Source organism: Elaeis guineensis, chromosome 5, assembly GCF_000442705.2.
Source record: "Elaeis guineensis isolate ETL-2024a chromosome 5, EG11, whole genome shotgun sequence".
Classification (NCBI taxonomy): Eukaryota; Viridiplantae; Streptophyta; class Magnoliopsida; order Arecales; family Arecaceae; genus Elaeis; species Elaeis guineensis.
In genome coordinates, this window is record NC_025997.2 from 61,559,266 (window position 1) to 61,583,862 (window position 24,597).

The 24,597-nt window shown below is 43.0% G+C and overlaps 1 protein-coding gene across 16 annotated transcripts in view; it reads left to right on the forward strand.

Moving 5' to 3' along the window:
• The window catches only part of LOC105034361 (uncharacterized), a 115,622-nt gene that overhangs the window by 75,523 nt on the left and 15,502 nt on the right, over positions 1-24,597 (forward strand). For 9 of the 16 annotated variants that reach the window (XR_012141537.1, XR_012141534.1, XR_012141535.1 and 6 more), the window contains 2 exons: positions 17,097-17,168; positions 17,601-17,649. Coding sequence is in view for 12 of the 16 variants with exons in the window: in XM_010909490.4 (XP_010907792.1) it covers positions 17,097-17,168; positions 17,601-17,649 (121 nt within the window). In the remaining 4 variants the exon portion in view is untranslated. Of the gene's footprint in view, positions 1-17,096; positions 17,169-17,600; positions 17,650-17,887; positions 18,324-22,712; positions 22,966-24,597 lie in introns of those variants that run through there. The other 7 variants (XM_073257941.1, XM_073257940.1, XM_029261604.2 and 4 more) reach the window with 7 other exon arrangements.

Consider the following 24,597-nt stretch of genomic DNA (forward strand, 5'->3'; position numbering starts at 1 on the left):
GGCCAAAGGAGGGGCGGGGTTGCCACTGGTTAGGGGCCGGGGGGGTGGGGGTCGGCCACCGCCGACAGAGGGAGAGAAGAGGGGGAATAGAGACTTACCAGCATGGAGAGAAGAGGAGCTCGTCGCCGTTGGAGAAGGGGAAGAGCTCGGAGTCGCCGTCGGAGAGGGGGAATGCAGGTATGTTTTTTTTTTTGTATATATCAGGAATAAACATCATATGAAATGGCATCTTTGAAAATACCATTTCAAATGACGATTTTGATTTTTTTTTTTTTTGTGGTCCATGGGAGATGGGGGAGGAGGTAACGTGGACCCATAAAATGCCATTTGAAATGGCATTTTCCACCCAAAAAATGCCATTTCAAATGGCGTTTTATGATTTTGCATTAGTTTTGTAAATAAATTTAAACATGCATTAGTTTTGTAAATAAATTTTTTTTAATATTATTTGGGTAATGAACTCTTTGCTGTTGAACAAAGTCCTATCATTTTACATGTTGAAATCTCATGGTAAATTTTCATAAAATGCTTTCCTTCATCTCACTCACACTAATTTTTTTTTTTTTTATGTTGCTATGAATCATTATGTATGATTCTTACGGCATGTAAGAAACTTGTTGAACATATAGACCTTCTCTTAGCTTATTTGAAAGTTATTGAGTTACCTATGGTCTGAAAAAGATGTTGTACTCCAACTCTTCTACTAGCATGAGTTTTGTTTGTTACCTCACATTATTTGAATTTCTCAGTGGTCGAAAAAATGATATTGTGCTTCAACTCTTGTGCTTGCTAATATGGATAAAAAGGCATCCCATAATCTATAATTTTTTGACATAAAATTGTAATATTTCAACCTATATCTTAACATAAAAAGACAAAGAAAGAAAGAAATATGTTTGACCAAGAATATAATGCTGATATATGCTCAAGTATTCCAATGCCATTCAGTCAGCAAGTTGATGTTTCCAACCTTGCAACATTTGTAGATCAAAATCCAAGACTCGAAGTAAATCCATGTCTTTTTTATGCTGAGAAGAATCAATGATGAACTGTCAGTAAACCTTGTGCTTTTGTGATTTTTTCCCCCTCTTTCTATTTTTGTTTTTTAGTTGTTAGAGATGCTATTTGTAATATCTACACTCTATAGTATTTCTTCATAGTAGAAATTTAGTTCTGCTTTGTGAGGCCAAGGTGGCGATGAGAATTAAATTGGGAAATTACAAGTTGTGAAGATAAAGAGGTGATGACTATTCTTACCAACACATATTCTTACCATGACAGCTGACCAAATTCATACAGCTGAACAAATTCATGGCTTAGGACTTCACCATACATATGCATGCTTGTGGCTAGCGGTTTTTCTAATTGGTTAGGCAGCTGGTCCCTTAGCATAATTATTTGAAATGGGGAAGTCGGTTTAGCACCTCAAGGGTCAATATTTGCTTTTCTCTAATTTCTATTGCCTGTCATTTTAATCAAGCACGAGAGCCTGTATGTTTGTGCATCTAGTTAGATAGTTGTGGCCTGCTTGACCAAAAATTGACAGAAATGTCTAACGAATCAGATCATGGAGAAGCATAAAAATTGATTTCACTTATTGCATATCAATTGGAGAAAGATGCAGTTAATGAAATTATATGCTTACGGAATATAGATTTAACTGCTGCTAAATGTAAGTTCTTGATGCCTTAATGGCTTGTATATTTTCCTAGGGTAGGTTCCATTCTTAAACAACTCACCTGCTCAGGCTGTCTTAAGCATTCAAACTTCTTCGCATCAACTCTTTGTTGTTTCATTCATGGTTTTATCATGTCAACTTTTTTGCATTTCTTTTGTAATGTTTAATTGTCATATATTAAACTGTTTTGTTCTTTTTATTTAACTGATTTGTTGTTGCTATTTGATTCAACATATCTCTTGCAGGCTCTTCAGCTTAGTAATATCCAGACATGCCTTTTGAATTCCCTCACCTTGTATCTCCTTCCATTTGTTCCTCCTCTAGTCTACTAGGCATTGATATGGATCCTAGGGCAGTTGGCTTTATTTTCAGAAAGATTTCTGATGCCAAGTATTTTATCAATGTGCTTGTCTATTTATTTATTTATTTATTTTTTAAACTGTGCTTCATCAAGGTAATCTTGTGCTGCTTTGTAGCATGTACTTCATAAAAGTAAGTCTCAAACTCATCAGAACCATGATGTGTGGTCATCATGGTTGATCAAAAGCAACATTGAACTTGAACCGTTAATAAAAGCAATCATATGAGCAGATTGATCATAATGAAACATGCATCACAGGCCATAAATCTTTAACAAAATCTACTTCTAAAACTTTCAACATAGTGTATTGTATATCATACATTACATCTTTAGAGGTACAAGGAACTTAACACATGGAAGCTACTTTAATAATCACTCAACTAAGATTTTAAATCCTGTGGGACTAAGGTATCCTGTTTTTTCCATGGAATGGGATGTTCCACTGTCCTGTCCTATCCCGACAACAGTCCCAGTCATGTATCTTGATGGATATTCTTCATCTTTCTCCCCTTCTTATTTATTTTCTTTATTTTATTTTTTTTTCTTTCTTCTTTCTGTTCTTTCTTTTCCTCTACCTTCTTTTAATTTCTTTGCTTTTCATTCTTTTTCTTCTCCTTTCCTTTCTTTATTTCATTTTCTTTTTCTTTTCTTTCATTTTTTTCTTTTCTTTATCTTTCCTTCTTTCTTTTTTTCTCCTTGCATGGATAGATTTCGGAGTCCTGAGCCTGTCTTGATCCTGTTTTCTCGTAGGAATGGAATGGGATGGGACGTTTGGGATACCCTCTGCCCTGTTAGGATGTAAAACCTTGCACTCAACCCAAAAAGCAACTTCAAAGCGCCAAGTCTTCTTCTACAAAAGGTGCACTATAATTGTTGCTAATCATTTTAAAAGGACAGTCAGTGGACGAAGTGAGCTGCATAAATAAATAAATAATGTTCCATTGAAGAATAAATAACTTCTAAATCATAAAGTGTAAATCAAATAGAACATTGGAAAGTTGAAGCGAAGGTTCAGAAAGAAAAATATATTGAAATGCCATAGTTTTTTTAAAGAGGAAAGAGATATTTCAAGTTGAACAAAATATTAAGCACAGAAAGCTTTATATCACGGGTTGTTTTCTATTTTCTTACAAAGGTTCATTTATTACACTAAAATGGTGCCATCTTGGAGTAGCGTTGATATGCCTGGTATGGTATGGGGGTGGGCTGTACATACCAATACTCAGTGCACCACCCTATTGCATAATAGTTTGGTACTGATATGATAACGTATGCTCGGTATGCACCAGTATAGACTCGTATGGCGCATTATACTAAAACCAACATTTTATGTCCCTTAGATGGGGGTGTCCCGATTTCTCTATGGATCGGGATGCTATACTATTCACCCCATCCCGGCAATGGTCCGGGTCAAACATCTTGGTAAATATCCTCCATCTCTCTCTCTCCTTTCCTTCTTTTTTTTTTTTTGTTTCCTTTTGTTCTTTCATTTCTTTTTTTTTCTTTTTCTTCTATCTTTCTTTTTTTTTCTTATCCCCTCCATTTCTTTTTTCGTCTTTCTTCCCTTCCTTTCATTCTTTTTCTTCTTCTATCCTTTCTTTTTTCGTTTCACTTTTTCCTTTTCTTCATAATTCCTTCCTTTCTTTCCTTTTTCTTCTCCTCTCTCTTTGTGGTTGGGTTTCAGTGTCCCGATCCTATCTTGGTACTGTTCTCTCGTAGGAATGGGATGTGATTGCGAGGGTGGCTGCTGTTTTGCTGGGATTTAAACCTTGGCTAAAACCCCTTCTATTAATGTTACTTGGCCATCTGACACAGGTGACAAGTGTCTAGATGTCCTAAAATGTCCAACATGGCAAGTTTAGAAAATGGGACACAAGGACATGGCTAATATTTTAATTCATATATGCAATAATGTTTAAATGTATTTGGGATTTGAAAATATTTGTATTCTAGGTTATCAATTTTGGACCATTGTTTCATGTAAACCCATTATCCGTGGTTCAGGCTGAACTTTGTTTAACCCACCATGTAATTTGATATGGCCCTGGTCTTTCACCCATGCAAATGAGGTATCTAGTTTGCATAGAAAACTGTATACATGCTTCTCAAAGATTACCCATTACATAATTTTTTGATGTATCCATTATACTTCAAAATGTTCGTTTGGTAGATCAGAATTCAGAACTCTTTCCTTTCCTTTTGATTTTCATGAGAAGAAAATCTTAGATCTAAGTAGAAGCAGAGAGAGAACTTCCAATGTTCATATTAGATACCATTGTGATCAGACACTCTAAATCCAAATATCATTGCCTCACTATTGGTGATGGCATGCCTGGTCCTGTCCCTCTAGCCCACCATTGACACCAGCACTCTCCTCCGAATGCGCGAGTGATTCCTTCACCCCATGCCCTTGCTGCCTTCATGCAAGAAAGGTGTGCACCTTCTTTTGTTCTCACACTCATCTCCACCTCCCCCTTCTCTCTATTTCTCTTACTACATCTTTGCTCCCGCCTGGTAACACTACCTTATATTCTCATTTCTAATGCAGCTATTTCAGCTACTCTTGTTGATAATTCAAATGAGCTTCTCATTATTCTCATTGTTGTGTCCTCTGATGCAACAAAGGTTTCAGAACTTCAAAAAATTGCTAGTGTTGATGCAAAAATCCGCCGACGTCGGAGAAGCTGGAGTCGAGGGAGTCGCGGTCGCCGTCGGGACCGGCAAAGAAAGTCTAAACCAAAGTTGGGGGTGCTCCGGCAAGACCCTCCGACACTCAAGTCAGTTCTCTGCCTCAACAAGAATGGAGTGTTTGAACGAAAATTTTAGCAGAGTTTTTAGATAGAGATTAGAGCTTAGAGAATAACATATCTGGAGGTCCCTTTTTATAGGTGGAGGGCGTAACAGATTGACAGCGACGTCTGTAGCCGCCCAGTAGTGGGCCGTTCGGGGCCATGAGGAGTTTGTTACGGAGAGTAGTGGAGTAGAGTCGTGGCCATCGCCGTGGCCTGCAACGTGGAGCCCGCTGTGGAGAGTGGAGTGATATCCGTTGTCGTGACTTGCCAGAGCATGATGGAGCCGTGCGGGATCCGTTATGGGAAGTGGAGCAGAGTCGCGACCATTACTGTGGCCTGCCAGGGAGTCCAGGCCTGTCGGTCGAAGCTCGGTTGGGGTGTTTGGTGGAGAGGGATAGCTCTCCGCCTGAGAGGAGCTCAGATGTTGCTGGCGAGCTTTCTATCGTTGGGTGCCTAGGGCGCTAGTACTGCAGGCGAAGGTCATCCACTGTAGAAGCTCGGTCAGGAGCTTTCTGCTAGAGGGGTTCAGCTGCTGGGGCCCGTGCGTTGTAGGAGTTCGTCCGGAATCTGTCCGCTACAGAAGTTCGGTCGAAGTCTGGTTCCCGCAGAAGTCCGGATGGGGATCATTTGCTGAGAAAGCTCGGCCGAAACCTGCCTGCAATAGAAGTCCGGAAGGAATTCGTTCACCAGAGAAGCTCGGGTGGAGGCTTACAGTAGAAATCCGACGCGGACCGCTCATAGTAGAAATTTGAAGTAGACTGCTTATAGTAGTAGCTCGGAGTAGATCGCTTGTAGTAGAAGCTCGGTGTAGATCGCTTGTGGTGGGGGCTCGGAGTAGATCGCTTGTAGCAGAAGCTCGGTGTAGATCGCTTGTGGTGGGGGCTCGGAGTCCGACCCTTGTAAGAATTCGGATGAGGTCTATCTGCAATGGGAGTTCAGGGCTGAAGTCCGACTCCCGTATGAGCCCGGATGAAATCCAGAAGGCAGTCGACCACCATAGAGACTTGGATGGAGCCTGTCCGTCGTGGAGATCTGCTGTTGGGAAAGTTCGGCCACTAGCGAACTGATGTAGTTCTGGAAGAAATTCGGATTGGAGTCGATCGAGTCCTGTCGGAAAAGATCCGGAAGGGGTCCGGAGAACGGTTGACCCTTGTAGGAGGTCGGCCGATAGTCGAATCCAGAGAGCACTTGGGGCAGCCTGATAGACGATCGAAGAAGCTTATCGTTGGAGAAGTCCGGGAGATGCGGCAGGAGTTCGTCCGTCGGAGGAATCCAGTCGACACTTGTGGAAGAAGCTGTGGGAGTTTGTCCGTCGGCAAAACTTGGGAACATTGCGGAAGCTCGGCCGTCGGAGATGTTCAGAAAGATGTCGCCCAAGGTCGGACGTCGGTAGAACCTCGGGAGGGTCATTCCTGATACAAACTTCGGCTGGGGGGTTTTTTATACCCAACATCAGTCCCCCTACTTCCGAGTTCGAGTTTCGAATGAAGAAAGTATAGAGAAATTTTCACAGCCGAAGTTGCCCCCTTGAATTCTGCACGCGATCGCCCTCAGATATCCTGGCATTTAATGCACGCATGCCGGAGTCTTTTCAAATTGGGGCGACTCGAAGAGACTTTTCGAAATTCTCGCTAGAGCGTGGCTCCAGGTACGGCGTAATGATGGCTCTGCCAGCTGTCAGTCGTTTTTAGCCGCCTGCTGTGGCGAGTGGGACACGTGGCAAACATGGGTCGGCCTAGGGATATCCACCGTCATGACTGTGCCAGGCCCTGTTGCCTATTTAAACCCACTCCCCTCTAGGGACTTCATTTCGCCTGAGAGTCCAGTCGGCGTCTTTCTTCCATCTGAGAGTTCTGCCGCCCATCGGTGCCCTTTTCGACCTTAAGCATTCTTTGCGTCAATCCCCGCCATCTCCGCCGGCTCCCCGCCTACGTCGGGCCAATCTAGGTTGGTCCGAAACTTCTCTTGTCATTGCTGTCGTTCCTTCCTCTTCTTGCTTTGTTTGTTCAGCTTCCGAGGGTTTATTCGCAATCTTTCCCGATCTTTCGGGATTTCCTTCTTTCTTTTCTCTTGTTGCAGGCACGGACGTAGGAGTTGCCCGAGCGGCCCTTGCCGTCGACGTTCCTTAGAACGCCGAGCCTTCAGTCCTTCGAGCCCTTTCGAGGAGTTCTCCTGTCGGGGCTTCTGCCCTGGAGGTCCGTCTCGAGGGGATGCTGCGGATCGAGAGGAGGAGAAGGGAAACAGTGGCCCGCAAGTTCAGCGGCCGTCGAGCTGCCGCTGAGGGCTCCCACAGCTTCGAAGGGGACTCGAGGGAAAATTCCTTTAACAACAGAGATTTAATAACGGAATTGGTCGGTGAGTGCGTCCCGCCCGAGAATTTTGTAGTTGAACAGGGCGACACCGGTCAAGGGAGTAGAGTTGCCATCATAAACAGTGGCGGGCTTCTTGACGTCGACGGGTTCGAGGGACCAGAGGCGGTCGGTGCTGACGGCGGAACAGTAGAACTTATTGCGGGGGCGGTGGAAGTAGCGCATGCTGACCTCGTCGAAGTACTTAGGATGGTAATTATCGGAGAGAACACGGTGGTGGTGCATGCTTCTGGCGTTACCGCAGCCTCCGGGGTACTTCCAGTTCTTCTTGATGCAGGTCGTCATTGCCACCGCCATCGCCGCCGCCGCCCCTTGAGTTCTATCCCCCCTTTTCCCCTTAGGGTTAGGGTTTCGGCAATGGGGCGGAACGAGGCGGAGGGTGAGAGTCGACGGGTTCATCATGCGTACTGGGAAATACTGCTGAGAAAGATAGAACTGGAAGGAGAGGTCCGTACTGGGAAATACTGTTGAGAAAGATGGAACTGGAAGGAGAGGTCCGTACTGGAAAATATTGCTGAGAAAGATGGAACTGGAAGGAGAAGTCGAAAGCTTGAAGCGGTCTCTAATGTATTCCTTTCAGGTCTTGTAGTATTGTTCTTCTTTCCTTGGCCTTCAGGGCTTTGTAACGTATATCTTGTTAATCGAAAATGAAAAGGAGATTTTTTGTTACCTTGTCCGCACTTTGCGTCAAATTGTCGTCCGCCGAATTTTTTTTATTTATTTATTATATTTTTTTTATCTTGTTCGATGTCGATGTTGTCTGAAGGTTCCTGGTCGTCGTCGTATTGGCTTGCTTTTCTTGTCATCTTTCTTTTCCGGCCTTAAGGGCTTTGTAATGCATACTTAGTTAATAAAATGAAAAGAAAATTTTTCATTACCTCTTCTACTCATGTGTTAAGTTGCCGTTTGCCGAATTTCTTTCGATTTTTGCCTTGCTCGATATCGATGTCATTCGAAGATACCCAATCGTCGTCGCATTGACCTATCCCTTTTGTTTATGGCCACGGATTTGTCCGGGGCCACTCGAGTTTGATGCTTCCTTTCGGAGTTCGAGCTCGGGGGTCCGAACTTCTCGTCGCCTTGAGGAAGCCATCTTATCCTCGGTCTGTGTTGAGAGCCCTCTTGGAGACTGGAGATTTTTGATAAGAATCCCCGTCCTCGCTGAGACGAGATCCCCTGTATCTTTGACATAATTTGTTTTTCATTTGTCGCTGGTGTAGTTCGTCGCTTTCCTTTTTAACTTCTCCCCTTTTTCTTTTTCTTTTCTCGAGTGAGGGTTTTCCCTCTGCTCTTAGCGGGGTCGCTGGAGCGCAGAGGGGCCATCGAGAAGGTTTTCTTTTTCTTATCTGGTCTTGAATGACCGGATCTTAGTTGGCGTCAGGACGAGGTTCTCCTCCTATTCCTGATGTAGTCGAGTTCAGCTCAGGTTAGGACGAGGTTTTCCTTCTGTTCCTAACGGGACTGTGGGGGCACATATGGGCATTGCAGGGCCTCTCCCCCCATCCGGTCTAAAAGTAACCGGGCCTTCGACTTTGCTCATGTTAAGGCGAGGTTCTCCTCCTGTCCTTAATAGGACTGTGGAGGCACATAAGGGCGTTGTAGGGCCTCTCCCCCCATCCGGTCTAAGAAGAATCGGGCCTTCGACTTTGCTCATGTTAGGGCGAGGTTCTCCTCCTGTCCTTAACAGGGCTGTGGGGGCACATAAGGGCGTTGTAGGGCCTCTCCCCCCATCTGGTCTAAGGAGAACCGGGCCTTTGACTTTGCTCATGTTAGGGCGAGGTTCTCCTCCTGTCCCTAACAGGGCTGTGGGGGCACATAAGGGCGTTGTAGGGCCTCTCCCCCCATCCGGTCTAAGGAGAACCGGGCCTTCAATTGTGTCGAGACGAGGTTCTCCTCCTGTTCCCGACACGGTTAGTTTCAATTGTCCTGTTGATATAAGCTCGTGCCAAGAGAGAAGACATGTGAATATAAAACTTTTATTTAAAGTAAAGTTATCGGTAATACATTCGTAGATTTTTCGAGCTCCATGGTCGCGGGAGGTCTGCTCCCCCGAGTTCTCTGAGGTAGTAAGTTCCGGGCCGGACTACCTCCTTGACTTCGTACGGGCCTTCTCAGTTTGGAGCAAGCTTCCCTTGATCCTGAGGTTGCGAGACAGCGGCTCGTCGAAGCACTAGGTCTCCTGCTCTAAAGATTTTGTTTTTGACCCGGGAGTTGTAGTAGTGGGCGACTTTCTGTCTGTAAGTTGCCATCCGAACTTGAGCTGCCTCCCGCTTTTCTTCTAACAGGTCGAGGTTGGCTTTAAGACTCTGTGAATTGTGATGCTCGTTGAATGCCACGACTCGTGCTGACGGAAGTTTGAGCTCAATTGGGATAACAGCCTCCGTTCTGAAGGTTAGAGCAAAGGGGGTCTCCCCCGTGGGCAGTCTTTGGGTAGTTCGGTACGCCCACAACACATGATAAAGTTCATCCACCCAAGTTTCCTTCGCCCTTTCGAGCCTTGCCTTGATTCCTTGCAGCAGAGTTCTGTTGGTCACTTCAGCTTCGCCGTTGGCCTGAGGATGGGCTACCGATGTGAAGTTATGGGAGATGTTTAGGTCCTTACAAAATCCAGCAAACCTCGCTCCCGTAAATTGTCGCCCATTATCATTAATTATGGTTCTCGGTAGGCCGAACCTGCAAACGATTGACTTCCAGACGAAGTTTTGCACTTTAGCTTCTGTGATTTTTGCCAACGGTTCGGCTTCAACCCACTTGGTGAAATAGTCAATTGCTACCAGGAGGAACTTCCTTTGCCCTGACGCCACGGGAAAAGATCCAAGGATATCCATTCCCCATTGCGCGAACGGCCATGGGGCGCTCAAGGGTGTAAGTTCGGAGGCGGGCTGTCTTTGGATGTTAGCATATCTCTGACATCGGTCACACTTTCTGACGTATTCAATGGAGTCGCGGTACATTGTCGGCCAGTAATACCCTTGTCGGAGCAACTTATGGGATAAGGATCTAGCCCCCAGATGGCTTCCGCAGATTCCTTCATGCACCTCCCATAAGGCGTAGTCAGCTTCCGAAGGCCGGAGACATTTTAAAAGGGGCAAAGAGTATGACCTCTTGTACAATTTGTCCTCATAAAGAATATATCGAGAGGCTTGATTTCTGAGCTTCCGAGCTTCTTTTGCATCATGAGGAAGAACTCCGTCCCTAAGATATGCCACCAGTGGGTCGATCCAACTGGGTTTATGGCCGATTTCCATCACGGACCGCGATTCTTCCGTACTTGAGCACTTCAGAACTTCAAAGAGGACTTCCTTGGGTAGTTCAGCCGGAGCCATGTAGCCAACTTGGAGAGGAGATCGGTCCTGGTATTTTCCGTTCTTGGAATCTGCTTGATGTTGAAGCTACTAAATGCGGGGACGATCTTCTTTACCTTTTCAAGATATTTGGCCATGCTGTCCTCCCGTGCTTCGTAGTTTCCGCTGACTTGTCCCACCACCAATTGGGAGTCATTATAAATTTGGAGCCGATCTACTTCTAATTCTTTGGCGATCCTCAATCCTGCAATCAGAGCTTCATATTCCGCTCCATTGTTCGTTGCGGGAAATTCGAAGCGCAGTGCGTACTTCGCGACGATCCCCTCCGGATTGATCAAGATCAGGCCCGCACTTGCGCCCGACATGTTGGAGGATCCGTCCACATAGAGGGCTAAAAGCAATCAGGGAGGTCTGCTTCTTCTTCAGAGGAATTCGGTCGGGACTTCAGGCCGTCAGTTTCACCTTGTTCAAGTTCGGCCTCCTCCGGGATAGTGCACTCCACTATAAAGTCTGTCAATATCTGGGCTTTTACTGTCGGCCGAGGTTGATAGTTGATGTCAAATTCTGTGAGCTCGATCGCCCATTTCGCTATCCTCCCAGAAGCATCCGTCCAGTGTGGAATCGCCTTAATCGGCTGGTCGGTGAGTAACGTTATGGTGTGCCCTTGAAAGTAAGGTCGGAGCCTCCGGGCTGCAATCAACAGGGCGTAAGTTAGTTTCTCTAATTTAGTATACCTGGTTTCGGCGTCTCTCAACGCGCGACTGATGTAGTAGATCGGTCGTTGAATTTTTGTTTCTTCCTTAACAAGAACTGCTGCGAGAGCCATAGGGGAGATCGCCAGGTACAAGAATAACTCCTCTCCGGGCTCGGGCTTCGCCAATAGCGGAGGCGAGCCGAGGTAGTTCTTTAGTTCTTCGAACGCCTGTTGACATTCAGTGGTCCAACAGAAGTTCTTCGGCTGCTTGAGGGTTTGGAAGAAGGGTAAGCACCGTTCGGTTGACCTCGCAACGAAGCGATTCAGGGCTGCCACCTTCCCTGTAAGGCGCTAAACTTCTTTTATTGACTTCGGGGCGGCCATCTCCTGGATGGCGCGAATCTTCTCCGGATTGGCTTCAATTCCGCGCTTCGATACCATGAAGCCCAGGAATTTCCCCGAGGTCACTCCGAAAGCACATTTAGTTGGGTTCAGCTTCATCTTATACTTCCGGAGGGCGTCGAAGGTCTCCTCGAGGTCGGCGACGTGGTTCGTTGAGGATTTGCTTTTCACGTGCATGTCGTCCACGTAGACCTCCATGTTGCGGCCGATCTGCTCTTTGAAGATTTTGTTCACTAGCCGCTGATAGGTCGCACCCGCATTTTTGAGGCCGAAAGGCATGACTCTGTAACAGTAGAGACCACGGTTAGTAATGAAAGCAGTCTTTTCCTCGTCTTCTGGTGCCATTCTGATTTGATTATAGCCGGAAAATGCATCCATGAAGGTGAGAAGCTCATGGCCCGAGGTTGCATCCACCAGTTGATCAATTCTGGGCAGAGGGTAGCTGTCCTTTGGGCAGGCTTTATTCAGCTTTTTGAAGTCTATACACATCCTCCACTTGCCGTTTGCCTTTTTGACGAGGACCACGTTGGAAACTCAGTCAGGATAGTTGACTTCTCTAATGAATCCGGCCTTCAGGAGTTTATCCACTTCCTCGGCTATCGCCTTTTGCCTTTCCGGTGCATGACCTCAGATTTTTTCTTTCGTCGGCCGATGTTTTGGATCAACGGCCAGACGATGTTCCATGACCTCTGCGTCGATCCCCGGCATGTCCGTCGGAACCCAAGCGAAAACATCCGCATTCTTTTGTAGGAAATCAATGAGCTGCGCCCGCACCTCTTCCCCCAGGTTGGAGCCGATCTTCACCACATGCTCTTTATTCCCATCATTCAAAGGAACCGAAACAAGATCTTCAATTGGCCCGCCCCTTTCCTCAGTAAGGTCATCGCGGGCGTCCAATTCATCAACCAGACAGAGGTCAGATCGGTCACTTCTTTGCAAGGCTATGCTGTAGTAATGTCTCGCCAAGGCTTGATCTCCTTTGACCTCTCCAACCTCCTGATCCGTAGGAAATTTCAACTTTAAATGGTAGGTCGACACTACAGCTCGGAGGGCGTTAAGGCCGGGTCGGCCGAGTATTGCGTTATAGGCAGACGGCGCCTTTACCACTAGGAAGTCCACTCGCGTCCTGGATTGTTTTGGAAATCGACCTGCAACCACAGTCAGGGTTACCATTCCTTCCACGGGCATGGCATCACCTGTGAACCCTACCAGTGGGGAGTTCATCGGCCCTAAATGATCATCCGGAACGGACATTTTCGAGAACGCATCGTAGAATAAAATGTCGGCGAAACTTCCATTATCGACAAGAATGCGGCGCACATCGTAATTAGCTATATTTACAGAAACTACAACCGCATCGTTATGAGGAAATTGAACTCCTCGAGCATCTTCCTCAGTAAAGGTTATGGATTCCTCAACCCTTTGTCGCTTGGGAGGTTCGGCCAATACACCGGTTGTTCTCCGTCGGGATTCCCCTGAGATGGTGTTGGCGAAACCGATCGTAGGCCGATTATCAGGCTGCTCTATGCCGACCGCCGTTGCTGGAGGAAGAGGAGCCTGGGAATCCGTAGATGAGGCCGGGGCTTGCGGAGCTCGTTGAGATCTGGCCGCGGAGGCCGTTGACCACCTGGTGGATGCCCTTCGGGGAGGCATCAGGTGGAGATCAAGCGGGCAACCGGAGGAGGAGATGTCGGAGAAGATGACCGGAGGTGGTCCCGTTGAGCACTCCTTTAAGAACAAGGGTACTGCGAAGACACAGCCCTTCCTCTAGCGCCAATCCTGTTGATGCAAAAATCCGCCGGCGTCGGAGAAGCTGGAGTCGAGGGAGTCGCGGTCGCCGTCCGGACTTGCAAAGAAAGTCTAAACCGGAGTTAGGGGTGCTCCAGCAAGATCCTCCGACGTTCAAGTCAGTTCTCTGCCTCAACAAGAATGGAGTGCTCGAACGAAAATTTTAGCAAAGTTTTTAGATAGAGATTAGAGCTTAGAAAATAACATATCTGGGGGTCCCTTTTTATAGGCGGAGGGCGTAACAGATTGACAGTGACGTCTGTAGCCGCCCGGTAGTGGGCCGTTCGGGGCGATGAGGAGTTTGTTATGGAGAGTAGTGGAGTGGAGTCGTGGCCATCGCCGTGGCCTGCCACGTGGAGCCCACTGTGGAGAGTGGAGTGATGTCCGTTGTCGTGACTTGCCAGAGCATGATGGAGCCGCGCGGGATCCATTATGGGAAGTGGAGCAGAGTCGCGGCCATTACTGTGGCCTGCCAGGGAGTCCAGGCCTGTCGGTCGAAGCTCGGTTGGGGTGTTTGGTGGAGAGGGGTAGCTCTCCGCCTGAGAGGAGCTCGGATGTTGCTGGCGAGCTTTCTACCGTTGGGTGCCTAGGGCGCTAGTATTGCAGGCGAAGGTCATCCGCTGTAGAAGCTCGGTCAGGGGCTTTCTGCTAGAGGGGTTCAGCTGCTGGGGCCCGTGCATTGTAGGAGTTCGTCCGGAATCTGCCCGCTACAGAAGTTCGGTCGGAGTCTGGTTCCCGCAGAAGTCCGGATGGGTATCATTTGCTGAGAAAGCTTGGCCGAAGCCTGCCTGCAATAGAAGTCTGGAAGGAATTCGTTCACCAGGGAAGCTCGGGTGGAGGCTTACAGTAGAAATCCGGTGCGGACCGCTCGTAGTAGAAATTTGAAGTAGACCGCTTGTAGTAGTAGCTCGGAGTAGATCGCTTGTAGCAGAAGCTCGGTGTAGATCGCTTGTGGTGGGGGCTCGGAGTAGATCGCTTGTAGTAGAAGCTCGGTGTAGATCGCTTGTGGTGGGGGCTCGGAGTCCAGCCCTTGTAAGAATTCGGATGAGGTCTACCTGCAATGGGAGTTCAGGGCTGAAGTCCGACTCTCGTAGGAGCTCGGACGAAGTCTACTTGCCGTAAGAGTTCGGGGAAGAAGTCCGGCTCCCATAGGAGCTCGGATGAAACCCAGAAGGCGATCGACCGCCATAGAGACTTGGATGGAGCCCGTCCGTCGTGGAGATCTGTTGTTGGGAAAGTTCGGCCACTGGCGAACTGACGTAGTTCTGGAAGAAATTCGGATTGGAGTCGATCGAGTTCTGTCGGAAAAGATCCGGAAGGGGTCCGGAGAACGGTTGACCCTTGTAGGAGGTCGGCCGATAGTAGAATCCTGAGAGAACTTGGGGCAGCCTGATAGACGACCGAAGAAGCTTATCGCTGGAGAAGTCCGGGAGATGCGGCAGGAGTTCGTCCGTCGGGGGAATCCAGTCGACACTTGTGGAAGAAGCTGTGGGAGTTTGTTCGTCGGCAGAACTTGGGAACATTGCGGAAGCTCGGTCGCCGGAGATGTTCGGAAAGATGTCGCCCAAGGTCGAACGTCGGTAGAACCCCGAGAGGGTCACTCCTGATACGAACTTCGACTGGGGGGTTTTTTATATCCAACAGTTAGGTTCAAAACACACAATAGGTAAATATAATCTTAAATATAAAATGCATGGTGAAATTCCTTATAAATGGAATCTAAACTCAAATAGGGGAGATGTGAACATACTTATACTGCCAAATGAAATCATCCTTGTTTGATATTCTTGGCCTTTTGTGAATGGGAGATTTAGAAGATGTATTTTCTTTTCATTATCTCAATGAATTTACTATTTTGATTCTAATACTTTTATGAGAACATGCATGAAATGCATTGATGATTTTTAAGATTCCCTCCATTGTTCTTGTTCTCCCCTCCTCCTTTCTCTCTCACTGAAAAGGCCTGTACACTATCTTTACCTCCTTAGCCTCCCATTTAGCCTATACTTATCAGAATGTTTGTGCAGTTAAGCAGGCTATATTGACGAGGTTAATCACCAACGATAGGTTGGTTAGGTCTGTGATTTTGTAGGTAGACTTCTAGAGATACAAAAGAGATACAAACGACAAATGGCAAGGCCAGCAAACATAGCCTTATTTACATATTATGATTTAAGTATTCTATTTATTTATAACTAGTTGAAGATCTGCGCGTTGCGCGGGACCAGATGTATAAAAATAATTTTTCTTCTAGATCTGATCGGATTGAAAAAAAAATTATATATAAATAATAAAATAATATTCATTTAAATTCTTAGGATCACTTCATATTTACAACTACCTATATAAATAGGCTTTATTGTAAGAATATAATAATATCATACATTAATAACATAATTTAATATGAGGAGGTGTTAAGCTTTAATTGTAAGAATATAATAATACCATACATTAACAACATAAAATTATGAGTTTAATAAAAAATACCAAAGCCTTCAAATTCTTGAAGAATAAAAAAATGGTTTCCAGCTTTAGTACGAATTCAGCAGCTTTTAAATGCTAAGGACTTACAAAGGTATTGATATCTTATAATTTTCATCATACCCAACATTCATAAAGTCCAAAAATTGAATAAGTCATCTTAGTCTCCAAGAGATTTCAGTTGAAATGATGCTAACATCACAATATTTGAACAGAAAGAATCTTGCTTGGATGTTCAACCCACTCATTCGTACATAAATGCATGCATGCATATGTACAATAGGTACATAGGTACGTATACATTGGTAAATACATTCATAAGTACATATGTAGATTCATATATGGTAGGTGTGCAGGTACATACATAGGCAATATACATGCATGCTTAAATGTATACAAGCATGCTTGCTTGCATGTGTGCATAATTCATTCGTACTTTTTTCCTTGGCACATGTTGAGTTATTGCTGTATGCAGCTGTAAGCCTCGGAATCATAATATTTCATAGAAATCCTTATGATAGCAGATGCAAACTAAGCATGGTTTTAGGTTGTTTGACTGGTCTATTATCTTTTTTTTTTTTTTAAATGAAATGGGAGGTATAGCCACCCAGTAATTATATTAAAGCAGTAAATGATTACACTATGGTTTAAAGCCAGAGCTTATTTGCATGAATCAGTGTAACTCTGGATCTTGCTTTGAGATGAAGCAAAGTGTTGTGGGAGTTAACACCGCACTTGGGGGGAGTTTAATGATATTAGAATTTAGAGCTTACAGGCAGTCTTTTCCAGCTTAACAACCATGGCAACCATTTATACTATCAACTTTTCGAAGAAGATTAATCCCAATTCACTTTGCCTTGACTGAAGCAGCTGCTTTAACCTCAGTTTTTGTTGTGATTTCTGACATTGACTCCTTGTACCAGCCGGAATAGATAGAGATCCAACTTCTCATTAGAGCTATTCTTTGCTTCAGATCTTTGAGTTGAGAGTTATCACATATGTCTATATGTATGTATGCCCTTCTTTTGCATCATCATATATGTATTTATGTATGCATGTATGTATGTATATTGGTATGTCATCAATATCAAGAAAAGGCTGTGTTGATGGTCAATAACTTCTAGATCCATGAACATATCATATTCTTGTTCTGATTAGTGCCAAGTTAGTTAGTGCAATGTATGGAAATTGATCCATGACTATCTTTTTCGACCATGGAAATGTAGGTAAAGGTGGATCTCTGGACCTTAAAAGTTTCATTCAGCAATTTCCCAGTGCTTCCTTTGATCATAATAGAGGTAGACCCTTTCTTATTTACTGTAGGTAGCAGTTATTTGTTTTCCCTTAGGCTTTGTTGATACTTGAGAATTTAATAAACATATTATGATCGTAACACAATGTATAGAGCTATATTCATGCATGGCACTCTTATTTTTTCATCTTATGTTATTTCCTTCAATTTTTCTCTTAAAAAATATTATTTCCTTCAATAACTTAGATTTATTATGCATGTTTGCTTTGGAATTGGAACAAAATATTGTCCGTATTCTAGTTAGAATATCAAAAGTTAAATTATTGTTTATTTGATTATCACTTGTAACCATAGATTTGAAATCCTGATTTCATGATATTGACAAAGAATGAGAATATTCCATCATTTGAAATGGTGATGAGTTGGAGCATCTACTTTGTTAGTGAAGGTTTTCTAAATTAATATTTTGATTGGACAGGATTTGAGGAAGTATCTGATGAAATTGATGGTACCAAAAACAAAGACAGGTAAAATTCTAGCTTATGTTCTTTAAAGCAATAAAAAATTATGGTTCCTATATGATCCTTTATCTCAAAATTGCAAAATTTTAATTATTGCTTCATTTTCATTTCTCAAGTACATAGCTTAGTGGAAATTGTGGAGATGATCAGTAGATGCTTAATTTAATGGGCATCAAAGAGCTCCACTAACATAATAGCTAACTTTAATTGAATTATCATATTTAGTGAAATTTAGATTTTCCAGGGGGAGTGAGGGAGAGGATAGCTGGAGGAGATGCCAGCAGTGGCCATAGGCAGGCCGTGGGTGCATTCGGAGGGCCGCCAAGGTCTTCGCTTCTTCCATCAAATCGCAGTCAAAACAGAGATAGAGAGAAGGGGAGACGGAGAGAAAAGGATGGAGGGGAAGTCTCGTCGAAGGGCCTCCAACTGGCCATCGTGGCCTCCGGATAGCGAAATCGCAGCTCGCATCTCTGTTGGTTTGAAACAGGGGCGCTCATCCCTGTTTCATGAGTTTATTTTTTTAAAAATTCCGACCATAGTGAAGCCAGCAATAGGTTTGTTAGCTTCATTATTCATCATCATTTAAAAAATACGATTTGTTGGTTTCACTATTCATCATCATTTTTAAAAAAAATATGATGAACAGCAGCGTTCACTCCTGTTCCACGGTCGTGGCTCCATCCCAAAAAAGAAATAGATCTTGTCGATTCGGAACGAATTGAATGTGAATGGTCTTTGTCTGGGGCAGGAGCATGAGAAGAGGCTTTTTTTGTTCATGAATTCGATGTGATAGAAGCAGCTCTTAGAGAGAGTGGCGGCATCCTCTAAAAGAGATACAATATATCCTATAATGTATTCAATTTCCAATTTCAATTCTATTATGGGATACTTTTTTTATGATATTTGTGACTTCGCACCTTTTTCACCATCTGGTGGCCTCTCCGCCGATTGCACCTCCCTTTGGGATCCTTGCTTCCACTTTTTCTTTATTTCACTGGATTAAACATCCGATTAGGTGACATGGAATCGTGGAGGCCTTCGGGGGCCTTCGACAACCTCGACGGACTATCATTGGCTCTCTGGTGGCATCGTCCTCTCTTTTCCTCTCCCCTCTCTATCTCTCCCTCTCTTTCCTTCTTTTTCCCTCTCCTTTGTCCAGTATTCTGATTTGGAAGACCGAATCGTCCCGATTTGTAGCCGATATGCCTCGGAATGCCCCAAACCGTCCAATTCAAGATGGTTTGGCAAAACCATGCTCCGACCCTTCCCTTAACTGGTGGACAAAGGTGAAAAAGGGAGAAAAGGGAAAAAAATCAGAGGAAACCTCTTGCTCGATTTCCCATTTAATACCAGGCATTTCATTTTTATTATGTGATATCAAAATGATCAATTATTTTAAAATTGAGACATTTTTCATATTGCATTGGAAGAGGAACAACATAACCATTGTAATAAAAACAGGCATCTTTGTTTGTTAATATGGAGTTACCAAATGGCCAAAACTCAAGCAAGGACTTGGTAAAAGGTTCATTACCAGTTCCATTAACTATCGACTAAGCTAGAGGTTGTGCTCCATGATCGTGCTTCATACCTCAAAGTGCATAAGAGACAGAAATAGGATGAGAGATATTTATATTTTCTTTTGTAACAAGAAAGTAAACTCCAAAACCCTAACAAAAGAAGACCTAAGTCCCTATTGTACCTTCACTTCTAGTTTTAACATGGAGAAATTCTTTGTACACCTCCTGTGGTATAGAAAATCCAACGTGGAGTGCACCGCTTCCTTCGATTGGATCACATAGCCATTGCTTCCCGATGCACATTTAATGTCTGTAGGTTGGTGTTTTCGTTTAAAAATTATATGACGAAAATATCCTTCATGACTTTCTGATATCTTGTATGACTTTCTGTCATATGACTTCCTATGAATATATATGACTTTCTGTCATATGACTTTGTGTGAATATATATGACTTTCTGTGACTTCCTATAAATATATATGACTTCCTGTGAATACATATGAGTTCCTATTAACATATATGACTTTTTGTGAATATGTACGACTTTCTATGAACATATATGACTTCCTGTGAACATATATATATATGTTCACAGAAAGTCATATATGTTCATAGAAAGTCATATATATTCACAGAAAATCATATATGTTCATAAAAAGTCATATATATTCATAGTACATATTCACAGAAAGTCATATATGTTCATAGGAAGTCATATATATTCATAAGAAGTCATATACGTTCACAGGAAGTCACAGGAAGTCATATATATTCACAGGAAGTCATACAAGGTATCGAGAAGTCATAAAGAGTTTTTTGTGAAGGGATGTCATAATTTTGGATAAAGGTATTTTCATCATACAAAATTTTTAAATGAAAACACCAACGTGCATGCATTAAATGTGTTGGGAAGTGGTGGCTACGTAGTCCAATCGAAAGAATCGGTGCACTCCACGTCGGATTTTCTACATCGTAGGCGGTGCACAAAGAATTACTCTTTAACATGTTATTCAAATTCTACATTACCCATGTCACCAACTCCAGCAATGTGGATTTAGGTCTCCTAATCTTCTTTCTATGCCAATCAAACCTCTTTGGATTCTTTTGCACAACCTTCATTCACATAATTATCTATATACATCGCATAGTGTTGATAAAGTAGTTTAACATTCTAAAGAGAGCACTGAGATCAAGCAGAACATTAATGTTCAGTTTGTGTCGGAGCAGATTAATGATAAAAATTTGCTGGGTGTGATGGAATCAGGCTATCATTTAATAGATTAAACAAAAAATAATTCTCAGATTTGAAATTAGTTTTTCTTAACAAAATCTTATGAAAATAAAAAAAAATGAAAAAGTGAAGGGAAAGAGAATTGATTACGGTCACCGTGTGAAGACACATTGAACTAAGTGCAAATATTCCCCACATATGTAGGGTCTCTCAGTGTTGTCTCCTAGAGATACAAAGAACCATCAGGGTAGCCACCAGTCCTTGTCGGCATGTCTTTGGGGGCCTTTATGAACTCAACCACATTTCCAGGTTGCTCAACAAATTAGAGGAATGATCACAGGAGAACATGAAAGAAAATGGTGGAAAAGAGAGCTAGAAGAGAGCTTAAAAAGGGGTTATTCTGTAATTTTCGGAAATAGGTTGGATGGGGGCTTGTAGTGTAGTTTGCAGAATTTTTCTGCCCATTTAATGCACTTAGTAACGCATCTTTCCAATCAGAAGAGGGATCTCTAAAGGGACCCAGCAGCCATCTCCCAACCACTCAAATTTAATTCAGGGTAGATGAAGAGGCAATAGATTAGTCAAAGGCCTAAGAGCAAGGGAATGTAATTATCGTTAGATTCAAAGCCCAACCAATTGAATTGAGATCAAAATCGTAATCAGATCTAAAATTCTAAATCATCTAGTAACATGAATTTAACATTTCCCTACATGGTTTAAAATTTTAATAAATCACTTAGTTGGGCACCTGATACTATGCAATAGGTGAAGGTACCTTCCGGGTTGAACCTTCACTCAGTGATAACTATGTCCATCTATGAAGCCTTGGTGAACCATACCTTGAAACAAGGCCTGTTGCTTATAAGTCTCTATGTTCCAAACAATATAGCGTGGTTCAAGGGTTCATAGTGAGTTAATGCTTTTATGGTCATGGTTTGGTATACTATTCCTCCTCATGCTTTAGAGAATAACCCACTTCCCACAGTCATCGTTTCACTACTCACATATAGGCGGATCCTCAAAGATTACTTGTAAGGTAGTACCTTGCATTTGGATCTCGGCTTCATTCAGAGTTTAGAAACTTTCCCTTGGATTTGATGAGCAGTGTTGCCTTAGGGATAGGTCATAATGATGTCAGTTCTCCTAGGCTCATTGAACCATTTAAATGTTGGGTTCTACTTAATGTTGACTGTATGGCTTTAACCCTTCCTTAATAATTCTACAACCACTATTCTAGACAATCCCTTTGTAAGCTGAGCAGCCTAATGTATCACATATCAGGTAGTGTGCATGTGGTGGCTGGGGAGTTTCATAATGGATACTGGATGGCAGGCACATAGGAACTGTTCAAAATGGGCTGCTAAAATATTTCAATATTTCTGAGTATCAAATTTCAATACTTCAGTTTTGTGTGAAAAAAGATGAAAAAATCAAGGACAAGCTGCAAAATGTCATCCATCGAACATCATAATATCATATCAATGTCCGTATAATATAAAGATCTATAATCTATTAACAAATATCATCATTCACCAAACATAATAACATCATTCATAAGATGAAAATGTCTGTAATCACATAGTATGGATTATAAGATGTCCCCAATCACATAATATCAACCATAGAAGGAAGATATTTGCCATCATGCAATACAAGTTACCATACAAATATCGTCATTAATAGATAATAAACTCATCTCTCTGGTGTCCACGGTGTACCAGTTGCAGAGTATTCATAGGGTAGTGTAGGAGGGGTGAGAGGGAGGGTGGAGAGGGTCGCCTTCTTCCTCACTTCTCTTTCTCCTCTTCGCTCCCATGCTTCATTTGGCTTGGGCAAGGAAGAACTAGATTGGCCCACACTTGAAGCAACCTATTGGATTGGCTGATTGTTGGGCCAGTCCAATTGGAAACCGGTGTTGTTTGCTATCAAATGAATCATCCATTTTGAACATGTAGCCACCATAGCAGGTTTAACCCGTTATATTTGCTACTTCATGCCAAGTGCCAATGAAGAACTGCTACCATATTTAGCATCCCAGTTTCTTATCGAAACCACTATAGCAGCCCCAGCATAATTGACTGCCATGGTATGATCTATAATTGATATCTTATATATTTATAATAGTTCATTTTCATATTTGCACTCTTTTAATTGGATTTATCATTTGCTGCCTTGTGATACCCTGTAAAGGTATTGGAGGTACAGGTATTTCAGTTAATAGCGTATCGCAATGAATCTTTAAGCCACTTAGCTTCAAGACATGTAGTATCTAATTCAATAATTTCAGATTATTTTTTTTTTTTTTTTTATAATTTCAGATTCTTTAGTGCTGCTACATATCACAGTTTTTCGGTGGAGTGCCAAGATATGGCATCACCTGCTAAAAGGAACACAAATCGAGTGGTAGATTTAATGTCTAGTATGTTACTAATCTAATTAGCATATTATTGCCTTCCAGGCACCAGGAGATGCTATAAAATACAAGCTATAAGACATAGCTTCTTAAAGATATTTTAGCACCCTTTCAATGCATTCCAATATCGATTATTGGGAGTGGTTGTATACCTACTTAATCTATTTATAGCATATGCAAGATCAGCAAATAATTTGTTCGAATTCCTAGTGATCCAATTATTTGTGTGAACTTTGCTTGTGAAACAGGAGTACTTTTTTTCTTCTTTAAAGTGAATGCTTGGATCATAAGGAGTATACACGGGTTTGCTATCAAAACAATTGAATTTCTTGAGTAGTTTCTCTATGTAATTAGTTTATGGCATGATAAATCTCTTGAAGAGTTCTTAAAAATTTAGTGTTTAGTTTTTAGTCTGCCTTACTGGAATTTTTCGTGTTAAAGTTTGAGATACAAAGGATTTAACCATGTTATCTCTTCTAGCTTTGTGCCAATGATGGGAATGTCATATAGATACAAGCATAAGGTGACTATTTGGTCACCAACTACTTTACCATAAATATTTCTATCGATTTTCTACATTTTAAAGCTATGAGATGGAGTAGTTTCATTAAATTTCTGAAGCCATTTCTTTGGTGCTTGTTTTTGGCCACCTCAAGATCTAATTAGCTTGCAAACTTTGTTTTCCTAATTAGAACTATAGATCCTTCTGGTTGGTTCATATATATTTCTTCATCTAAATCACTTTTTAAGAAAGGTGTTTTGTATGTGTTGCGGCCAACTCCCTTTTGTCTGTCGTCGGTGAAGAGCACCTGCAAAATCAAGTCCTTACAGACTGGAGTTGTGTCCGGCGGGGATCCTCCGATGCTTAAGTCAGAGAGGAGTTGGTGAACAGCTAATCAAAGATTTAGCGTGGCAGAGTCTTGGCCCAAAATTGTCTTACCCGTGCTGCTCGTTTACCTCTCTTTTTATAGATGATTCTAATGTAACCGTCGAGCACGTGGTCCTGTTTCTTATGCCGCTAAATTATCGGGCTATAATTGTGGAGCTAGTGGGTCGTTTATTCCCATTAATGGTCGTGACACGTAGTTGACAACCATTCATAACGGTTAGGATATGTTGAGCAGATAAGCCGACTGTATGTCGGTAATATCGATAAATCGGTAAAAGATTCGAATGTTGATCAGCTGGTAGCTCTGATATGCCGATGGTCTTCGGTCGGAGGTTAACTAAGTCATCTGTTGTTGGTCGATAATAGCCGATTGTTGGTCGGTCAGTCGATTGTGAGTTGGCATAATATGTTCACTCGATTGATGTAGAGTCAGAGTCGGGGGTTGATTGATTTATCCCAACAGTTGCCTCTCACTTCTAAGTCCAAGGTGATCCGACGTGTATATTACCACGTGGTCTGTCATGTTGGACGAAGGGAGTCATCACATGTTGCTTCGAGCCCCGACTTGATGGTTAGTCGAGAATTCTCCGACTTAACGACTTGACGACTTGTCGTTTCGATGGCTGCAGAATCATTATTGGGCTATTATGTCGATAAGACAATTCGGTATCGGATGTTAGTATCGAATATTGTTTCAGGAAGATAATTCGATGTCGGATGATACGATCCTGATTAGTAGATTTTAGCCACGTGTCTGAATGATATTGGGTCGGAGCTATTCACACGGATAATGGTGGGTGGCACGATTTGGGACAGGTGCGTCAAACCGTCCGATCAATGGTCAGTCCAGATGTTGTCACGTGTCGTCATTTGATGAGACTGATTTGATCGCTTCCATCCT